The following is a 10711-nucleotide window of genomic DNA, read 5'->3' as shown; positions in this document are numbered from 1 at the left end:
TGCTGTATATTATATCCCCATGACTTATTTATTTTACAGCTGGCAGTTTGTCTTAATACCCTAGACCTTTCCTAACAAAAGTAACACACACATGTTGTAAAGATTTTAAATAAAAACATTTCAGAAACGCAATGTTTACTATAATTCTAATCCTCAGAGAAAACTGTTGTTAGTATAAATTTTGCAGTATATATAGATGTATGTATTTTTTAAAAGAAATCATATTACTTTTGATTCTGTCATTGGATTATATATATGAGTGACTATAGTTTATTTATAATCATTTCACTATTATGGGCATTTCTTTTGTTTTTAAATTTATGACTACCAACAATTCTGCAGTGAATATTCTTGATCATACCTCTTCATACAGCAAATATTTCTATAGGACAAATTTCCTAAGTGGAATTAGCAAAAGGGTATAAACATTATATATCATGAATGACATTGCAACTACACTCCCAAATGGAATAAGCCAAACTATAATCCTACTAACAGTCAAGAGATGGTATCTATTTCACGTTTCACCAATATCAGATAGTATAAGTCTTTAACATTTTTTTTTCTGATTTGATAGTTGCAGATACCTCAGGTTTTCTTTATACAGTTGTTTTATTTTCAAATATTCATTGCTTTTCTGAATTTCTTCTTTTGTAAATTTTGTATTCACTTCTGTTTTTATTACTATCTAAAGTTTTGTATTTTACGTAGCAAAATTAACAAATTCTTTCAAGATTTGGGAGACAAGTGGGTATCTGCTGTTATCACCAAAATAGATTCCATATGAATGAAAGAATAAAACGTGAAAAACAAAGCTATGAAAGTCTAGAAGAAAAAAAATAGAATTTTTTTTTGTAACAGAAAATAAAATGGCTTGTAAGCATACAAAAAAATACTCAGAATGAAAACTCGGCTTGTGATAGCATTCTGTACCTATTAGATTGGCAAAGATCAAAAAACTTTGCTACTGCTGTATTGGTGAGGGTGTGGGGAAACAAAGTGTGCTATCAAACTTTCACCTGTACTGGGATAACTGATCTGTACCGCTTTATTTATTTATTTATTTATTTTGTACTACTTTGGAGGACAGCTTGGTTTTGTCTATCAAATGTAAAATGTGCCTACTCCTTAATCCAGCAATCACACTTCTAGAAACTAAACCCACAGTGCTGTTTCACATGTAAGAGGACCAGATACAAAGACATTAGATTTTGAATTACAAGGAATAGCAAAAGTTTGGGAATAGCATGTGTCCATTAAAAAGGGAAAGGTTAAATAAATTATGTCACGTCTAACCAACAGAACATTATACAGCCATTCAAAAGAGCTAGGCGTAGCTGGAGGATCTGATAATAGAAATCAAAGAGATATGATGAAGTTTACAATAAAGCACTAGAAAAGTATGTGAGCTAAACTTACTTCGAAAAAGAATACGTGTGTTCTTTGTGTGTATGTGTGTGTCTGAAAAGAAACACAAGAAATAGCTAGATTTCTCAACACTATTTATTGAATGAAACGTGGTCCTCTTTTATTATATACTGCACCTAATATTTATCACATACTATACCTGGTCCGGTGTCAAATCTGTGGCTAATCACTGGTTATTTCTAAAAGGTTAATTTTCCAAATGAATTTTTAAAGTATTTTCTCAAATTCCCAAAAGTATTCTTACACTTGATTAAACTTGTACTAGATATATGTAGATTACTTGTAAAAGGTATTATAATTACATGATGTTTGAGCCTTGGTAGTTAATCTAAAAGTATATCTCTTCTTTATTCAAATGTTTTTGTCTCATAAGGTCATCATTTTTAAAGTAAGTTTTATTAATTTCTTTCGGGATTCATTTTTAGCTCTTTAGTTGTGGTTATTATAAATAGGATTCTTTTTATATCGTTATGTTCTAATTAGTTAGGGTTTTTTTACATGGGAAAGCTCTTGATTTTGTAAATTTAACTGGTTACCTTATTTTAAAGGTTTTTCAATTGATCCATGGAGTTTTCAAGTAACTTGCAAACAAATGACAATCCTAATTTACTTTCAGTATTTAATTCTGTATTTCTATTCCATGTCTCATTGGATTGTATATCATACATATCCTTGTTTCTGACTTTTCTTTAAAATAGTTTATTGTCAAATTGGTTTCCAGTCTTGGTTTCTGACTTCGATGAGAATAATTACAGTGTTTCATTATAAAGCAAGTTTCTGGCTTTTGTATAAAATATATATTGTTAAATTACCTATACTAAATTCTTTAAAAGTTTTTATTAAGGAACGGTGCTGTATTCTACAAAATAGTTTTCATTATCAATTGAAACATTCATACGGATAAATAAACACCTCTTAATTTTGCCATAGCATTTGTGACATAGTTGGGGTTCTACTTGTATTTTAAGTATATATTTTGATTTTCCATCATACCCAAAAGGAGATTAATCTGTAGATTTCTCTTTTGTGTACTCCTTATCAGGTTTTAGTGTCACAGCCATTTATTTTAAAAGCTGCCTTTTAGTTTATACAAAACAGAAGGATTACTGGTGAAAAAGCCTTGAGGGCAACCACCTGAAAAGGCCTTAATGAAAAAACAAAAACAAAAACAAAGCTCACAACTCTGGTTTGTCTACTTTTGTGAAAATTTCCAACATTCTACTCTTTTTACTTTCTTTCTGACTTGAATTTGCAAGCTATTCCAAGTATTATGGATTTGCTTTTCCTTCTAGTAAATAGATGAACTTCCTTCAACGGCAAATCGACGCAGATGTTCCACCTTACCACCCTGATACATCAACCAGAATACTTTAAAAAAAAAACAAACCCTATTTCAGAAAATGGGGAAAGACTCCAATCCTTCACTCTGTCTCCAGTTTGACTGGGCTGGTCTTCTCTATTATTCTACAATTACCTGCTTTCGCCACTCTATTCCTGCTGTTGCACTTTGGTTTTACCTTGTTTCCTTCAATTTTCTTTCTCTCCTCCTCTGTGCTTCATTCAGCCCACTACCTACCCTTCAAAACCCAGTTTAAATGCTCCTCCTCCTTAATCTGACTGATCTGGTCCAGTCTACCTACCACAGACTTTCTTTCATCTGCTCCTGTACTCAAAGTTTGGCTGCACATTCTAGCCCTAATCTCAAATAGTTTCAAGAATGCTACTTTTCTTTCTTAGGCTCTGTGGTTCGCTCCTTGAGGGCAAGGACCTTATCTTAAATTTTGCTGTGCATTTTCCATTGTGTTTAGCACTGTGAGTAACTGCATTCAGTGCATACTTGCAAGGCATATTTGACTGAACACATACATCACAGTTACTCATTTAGTAAATGAGATCATGAAAACTCGAGTGCTGGCCAAAGGTAAATCATTACTATTAATTCATCAGACATGTACAGCAGCCCCAGGGCTAGGGAACCCAGGACTGCAGTTTTAATTTCGCCTCAGATCTCTCCATTTTGGAGCCAGCCATAAAGTTTAGGTTCACTAAGGCTCAACACTATTAGTCCAAGACTGCATTTACCCCCAGGCCCCTTCCCACAGTGGCCCAGGTTACCTTATACCTCTGAGAATTAACCCAAACTTTTGAAACTCAAATGACAAGACAGTGTTTGCTCATGAATGCAGCAAGACTTCCTAGTTAACTGTAATCCAAATCTTTCTGTTTGTAAGAGGGGAATAGTCGCTAGCACATCTACTTTGCGTAGTCCTTACAGAAAACTGACTATTCTCTATTTTATTCGATTACGTTAAACCTTTTTTTTAAACTTTAGGATTATCTTAGTTTCAGAGGAACTTTAACATAAGAATTTAGATACTTGGCCCCCCTCCCCCAACATGAGTATTTGCGTTTTCCCGAGGGCACGTGGGTTGAGGAAGTGCTGCCTGCACACCTTTGAAGATCCCTTTACAACTGTGGGAAAACTCACCAAGCTGTTTTCGTTGACCCCGCCATTTCCAAGTTGCTATACTGCTGCGGGGAGCTGGCAGAGCCCAGCCCCTCCGCTCTCCCCTCTTCTCCTCACCCTTTCAAAGCCCAAATAAAGCCCAAAGCCGCCCGGTGAGAATGTGGAAACAAGGGCTGGAAGCAAGGGAGGGCAAGGGGGGGAGGGGTTACTTCGATTCACTGGGGAAGAGCGAGCAGTCAGGCATTTTTCTCTCTCCCTCACCCTCCCCAGGGCCATAAAGTTCTGTATCTGAAGTTGGAAGCGCGGGGGCGGTCGGCTGCGTTTTCAGCTTGGCCTGAGAGCAGGAGACCACAGTGCAGGGGGTAGGGACTTTGCCGCCCGGCCATCAACCTGGGAGTCGGGTTAGCCCGAACGCCAAAAGCCGGGCCCTAGGCACCGGTTGTCAGGGGAACCGGGGCGCCGGTCCCCGCGGCGATCTCGTCCCTGGGGAGGGGGCGGGGCTGGAGGCCAGCGAGGCCAATGAGGCGGAGGGGAGCGCAGGGTCGCCGCTCGACGGTCCTCCTGGAGCCCGGGAAAAGGCTTGAGTGACAGGGACGGGGGCGGGGCCGGCCCGGCCGCCAGAGGTGGAGCCGGAGCGGCGCTAGTAGCTCGGGCGGCCGCGGTGCGGTGAGAGTCACACACACCATGAGCGCGGCCCCTAGAGACCGTCCCGCCGGCGCGCAGCACTCCCCAGCTCCGCGGTCCGCCTCAGCCGTCTCGGCAGCGCTCGGAGCTGGCTGCAGGAGTTGAGCCGCCCCACGCCGGAGGATCTCGGTGAAGCTCTGGGAGGCGCGCCGAGCACACGAGCGCAGACAGGGTGCGCCAGCGCTCGGGGGGCAGGCGGTCGGCGGGGGCCGCCGCCGGAGGGGCGTTTCCGAGGCGCGGAGGAGAAGGAGATGCTGCTCCTCTTCGCCCCCTCCCCAGGCTCCTTCTCCAGCTCGTTCGGCCCACGGCCGCTGCCGTTTGGCGAAGAAGAGGTGGTGGCTCTCGGCGCCCCAGGCGGCTGTCGGCGGCCCGCCCCGACGCCGCGTCCCCTCAGCCCTCGCCCCGCGCTCCAGTAACAGGACCGGCTTTCCGGACGAGCGGGTAAGGACGCGAGCAGCCCCGGGCTCTGCTGTGGATATGCCGAAGTGCGGAACAAAGTACACCACGCTCCCTGTCCTCCTCTCTCGGCTTTGGCTCTGGCCCCTGCAACCAACCCTTCTGTCGCCCTGCTGGGGAACCAAGTTCGCTTTGGTTTTCGTGGTGGGGAGGGATGAGACCGAAGTTTCACAGTGAATTCGCTAGATCCACCCTCTCCGCCGCATTCTTGGGAATGAAACCCCAGAGAGGGCGTAAGAAGAGACTGTGGGGTAGCAGGGAGTGACATCGCCCCATCCTGCTGGCACGGCTCTGCTCTGTGCGTGCTGTGGGAAGGGGTCCCGGAGTCTGTTTCTCATTTCTGTAAATGACTGTGGACATGGCGTGGTTAGAGGCCGCCCAGAAGAATGTGTATATGTAAGGGCTTAGGGAAGAGGGGGAGGGGAGGGGGGAGGAGGGGGCAGAGGGAGAGACACTGCCTGATGCAAGCTCTTTTATTGCTTTTCTTCTCCGCGCCCCAGTTAAATCCGCCCTCACCCCCCCCCCGCCTTTGCTCATTACATGATACTTACTCCAAAAAGCTGGGAAATTAAAGTTTGAGAAAGTCGAGAAAGTTCTTAAAAAGTTTAATTGTGAATACACTGGAGAAGGGGGGATGGGGAGAAATATTAGCACTAAAACAAATTTGTAGCAGTGCAGTTTTCATTGGCTTTACACATGGGATTGACACCTCCACACACTTCCAACTAATCTCTCCGACAGCCTTGTGTCATGTTCGTTTAATTGCATCTTTGAAACAACAAACGCGGTGACTTCATAGGGAGCTGCCGGGAGCCGAGTTTACCTCTCAGAAAATGGGGCAATCGGGTTTGTTTTCAAGGCGGAGACCTAAACCAAATGTAGGACACCTGATCTGTGGGATGCAGGGCGCTGGTAACTAATTAGCAAGATTTAAAAATTTACATCTGTAGAGTTTTACTAAAGGTTGGGAAAATTTAGAGAAGCTGCTGTATTATGAAACAAGTGTTGGTATTTTCCCAAATTTGTGATGAGTGGGTTGGCAGGATCAAAGTGAAAACTTGCTTCATGAATGCTCACTGGTTGCTTCTGGGTGGTGCTTGCTTTGATAAATATTCTTTCTCCTTTTAATGTCATTAGCATATTTATTCAGTTTATGCTTGTATTGATTCAGTGAGTTCATACAGAGGCGACCTAACTGCTTTATCAACCAATCCTAAGTTTATTATACTTTTTCATAACGTTGTGATCTGACTTTGTTCTAGAGGCTTTGTATGTGTGGGGGAGAGGGTGGAATGGAAGCTGGAATTAAAACTAGAAAAGTATCTATGGTTACTTATTAAGAAAGGGGTTTAATTTGTAGTGACTTTCACTTTTACAGTTAGAGAATTATGACTTCTTTTACCATTATGTACGTTTGTCTTTTGGACTGACATTTGCCCCACCAAAATTTTTACTTGCATGTAAAGCCTACTCAGTTTTTGGAGGCTGATTACTAGCATCCAAAAATACTTAAAATAACTTTTCGTGTCACAAATAACACACACCTACGCAAACTACTAAAACCACTGTCAGTTTAAAGGATGAATTTTGATACTCGGATTAGGGTCAAAAATTGTAGAACTTACATTATCTTTTTCTGGAGGCCTGCCTCAGATGCAGGAAGTGAGTGTGAGAATTGGCTAATCATTTGTTTCTGGGTAGACAATTGGTGTCATTCTTTAAATGAATGGAATTTATGTAACCTTTATTATTAAGAAAAAACCAGGTCAAATCCTTGCTTTATTCCACTTTTAACAGGCCGAGGATTGGATGGGGGAGCAATGTGGCTTCTCTTATATCAATTGAATACATTTCTTTCTAGCTCATCTTCTTGCCCAGCCCCAAACATACTGGGGAAAAGGGTTACTGGGGGAAAGCTACTGTTGTTGTTTTCTCTTTTCTGACAAGAGTTTGTAATTTTTAAATAAATTATGAAATATGTTTGTGGTGTAATTAAATAGTAGTTATTACCATTTGAAATTGAAAAGAAACACTGCCATACAGCAAGCCAGTGCATTTTGGAGTTAATCCTGTCAACATATTTTTATTTTGGAATATGTTTTGGGAGAAGTCTGTGCCATTAATTAAAACAGTGAGTTGAAGGTTCTCCTTTCTGGCCTCTAATGTAACAAAATGTGACTCATTGAGTTAATGTCACTTTACAGGGTAGTAACCTGAAAACGGAAAAAAGATACTGAATCTCAGGGTAGAAGGATTAGTGCTGATGGGAAGGGTGAGGACCTTCGTTGCTCTGGATTTACCTTTTTTTTTTTTCTCTGAGAAACTTTCTGCCTTAATTTGAAAAGTAAGGGAGCGTTTATGTGGGTTAGTCAGTTAAGCATCCAACTTCAGCTCAGATCTTGACATTGTGGTTTGTGAGTTTGAGCCCCACCTGGGGCTCTGTGCTGATAGCCTGGAGCCGCCTTTGGATTCTGTGTCTCCCCCTCTCTCTGCCCCTCCCCCGCTCACATTATGTCTTTCTCTCTCAATAATAAATAAACATTTTTTAATTAAAAAACAAAACACAAAAGGAAATTAAGATGAGTTGGACAACTCAGGAACTGAGCTTTTAAAAGATCGCTTTAATGGTTAAATTAATGTAAGGCTTTCAATGACCTAGGACAAAATAAGAGTTCGTACTCACTGTAAATATGATCACATCAAAACTGTGGTCTGTAAACTGCTCTGTGAGGAGTTCCTTTAATTCTTTGAGTGGAGGGGAAAAGGATTACAGTCTTTAAATAAAGTCTTTAAAATGAAATGAAAATAAAAATGAAAAAAAGTAAAATGAAAACGTCTTTAAAACCCCTATCTTATTCCTGGTAGTGTCAGGCGCTGTGAATAAGCATCTTGTTCAATCCTGTCTGAAGAATGTGTGACCATAACAAATAGCTTATGAGGCAGTAGGAGATGAGTTGTTTAAGTTCTTAGGATAAGAGGCAACAGCTCCTAAATGCTCTAGTGTGGAGGCTGGTATAGATTTGAAGCACCGACAAAGCTGTTTTTCCCGGGGTTTGCTATCAGCTACTTAGATACTGTGGAACCGGGACTGGTTTAAGTACCTGTTTAAGTGTGTTTGCTCTCTCCTCTGCTCTACCACTGAATGCTGCTTTTTCTTTTTCTTTTCTTTTTTTGATTCCAGTGTGAAAATTTACTGAAGCAAACTTCCTCAGAGAGAATCCTTGTGCTGTAATGTAGAGTGTAAACTTTACTGTTTGATAAACATGTGTCCAAATCCTAAACAATATCTTTAAATTTCCTTCCCACATCGGTAAATAAGTTAATAATATCTACCTCCCAGGGTATGTTGAGGATGAAATTAATAATATACACGAAAGTGGTGAGGGCACGTTGACACCCAATATGTGGTTTATTTCCTTCCTTTCTAATCTCTTTTACATAGTTCAATAACATTCAATAGTAACAGAAATTTATGATCTTAAAACCGAGATCATTTCTGAATGTTGAGACTATCTAGCGCATAGTTAACCCTCAGGTGTTCTGACTTAGATCTGGGTTGTCAGAGACCCTCTTTGCCTACCAGCACAGAAATGTCTTCGGTGGCATACTGCATCTATGCTTAATAAATAATTTCTCTTTTTCATTCTAGTTTAGTAGTACTCAACTCTGGCTGCATGTTAGAATCTCCAGGGTAGCTTTAAAATTTTTTTATGCCCAGGATTCAACCCAGACCAATTCAACCAGAAGCCTGGGGAGATGAGACCTAGGTTTGGAAGTTTCCTGAGAAATTACAACATGGAGTCAACTTGTGAACCAATAATCTAGTCCTCCCTAGAAGGTAAGTATAGAAAATTTGATCCCCACAAATGCAACAACATTTTTATGTTGTTTTCAAATAGTCCTTTCCTCTTTATAAATCACAAAAGTAAAGAAGAAAAAAACAACCCAAAACACTTATGTCTTAGAAGCATCTGTGTATATGCCCATCTACAGGACTTCTACAGTTTGAATCAGAATTTAAGTTACAAATGTTTCCCTTTCCTGTAGTCCCAGTGACATGTGGCTAAATTCAATTTAATTAGTTACAACTTAAGATTCAGTTTCTCATTTCCACTGTCCTATTTTAAGTGCTCAGTAGTCACTCATGGGTAGAAATCACTATATTAGACAACTCAGATACAGGACATTTCTATAATCACAAAATTATTATTACCTGAAGGGTTTTTTTTTTAAGGTTTTAATTTTTTTATTGTAGTATAGTTGATACACACTACCTAGAGATTTTCAAATTTATATTCCATTTCTCATCATCTGAAATGGGTATGTATATAAATAGGGTCATTTCCTTCAGATTTATCATGTTAAATATAATATTTTTGATTTTTTTCTAATGAGGAAAAATACCACATGTTTGACGCTTATGTTACATCTTTTCTCAGTCTGCTCTACCTAGTTATAAGAGTTTTCTTTCCAAAATTAACTGAGGGGTGGAACTTTAGTGTCCTTGTGTGTATCATTTGTGTCATTACTCCCTGGATGGAACCAGTGGCTTAATTGCCCTTGTAAACTACAGCAGTTTCAAATTTGAAAATAAAGCCCATCATTTCAACTCAAGTGTTGGATTTTAATTCAAGGATTTTCTATCTGGTGAGGGTTTCTTTTTCTCTTTTAGATATGGAGACTCTTAGTTGTCATATAATATGATTGAATTTTCCAGTTTCAACATGAACATACAGACACATGAGAGATTTTATGTTTTTACATAAGGGAAAGCATCCCCTTCAACCAAAAATAAGGTTCCTAAACTATTTGAGGTGGTTGGAAGCTCACACTGTGTCATGAATTTCCAGAGTTTGCCACTTGTTAACTGCTGATGCACAGCTTACAAGAAACAGAAATGTGTGTGGTCCATCTCACCTGTACTCCTCCCTGCTTAATACACCTAAAAAAAAATACATTTTCTTTATTGGTTTAGTGTGTGAGTAGACAAGGAATCAAATTATTTTCTTTCTTTTTTTTTTAAATATTTTTAAATGTTCATTTATTTTTGAGAGAGACAAGAGGGCAAGCGGGGAGGGGTAGAACGAGAGGGTGACACAGAATCCGAAGCAGGCTCCAGGCTCAGAGCTGTCAGAACAGAGCCTGATATGGGCCTCAAACTCACAAACTGCAAGGTCATGACCTGAGTCAAAGGCAGACATTTACCCACTGAGCCACCCAGGTGTCCCTAAAGTATTTTCAATTAAAAATATTCTTTATTTTTTCCTATAGGTAGATGGTACTGTTGTTGTTTTTTTTTTTTTATAAACACATGGTTTTTTTTACCTATTCAGATCAGACATGTTACATCCAAAGCATTGAGAGTTATTTTGTTGAAGGGATGCTGGATGGAATGTTTTGTGTATAATATCGTTTTAATGCTGTTCCACTTAGTTCTTTTTTAATTATTATTTTTTTATTGCTTTTTTTTTAATTTATTTTTATTTTATTTTTGAGAGACAGAGAGAGACAGCTGGAGCAGGGGAGGGTCAGAGAGAGAGGGAGACACAGAATCCGAAACAGGCTCCAGGCTCTGAGCTAGCTGTCAGCACAGAGCCCGACGCGGGGCTCGAACCCACGAACCGTGAGATCTGACCTGAGCCGAAGCCGGATGCTTAACCGACTGAGCCACCCAGG

General features: G+C 40.1%; 1 protein-coding gene across 1 annotated transcript in view; it reads left to right on the top strand.

Annotated features, from left to right (window-relative positions):
* The first annotated feature begins 5192 nt into the window (after positions 1 to 5192).
* The window catches only part of PTPN13 (protein tyrosine phosphatase non-receptor type 13), a 189152-nt gene continuing 183633 nt past the window's right edge, over positions 5193 to 10711 (top strand). The window contains exon 1 of the mRNA XM_029943587.1: positions 5193 to 5431. Within this exon, the coding sequence (XP_029799447.1) occupies positions 5422 to 5431 (10 nt within the window). The 5' untranslated portion in view covers positions 5193 to 5421. The remainder of the gene's footprint in view (positions 5432 to 10711) is intronic.

Source organism: Suricata suricatta, chromosome 1 (assembly GCF_006229205.1).
Source record: "Suricata suricatta isolate VVHF042 chromosome 1, meerkat_22Aug2017_6uvM2_HiC, whole genome shotgun sequence".
Taxonomy (NCBI): Eukaryota; Metazoa; Chordata; class Mammalia; order Carnivora; family Herpestidae; genus Suricata; species Suricata suricatta.
The sequence above is the reverse complement of the archived record's forward strand: the minus strand, read 5'-3'. Positions and strand labels throughout refer to the sequence as shown.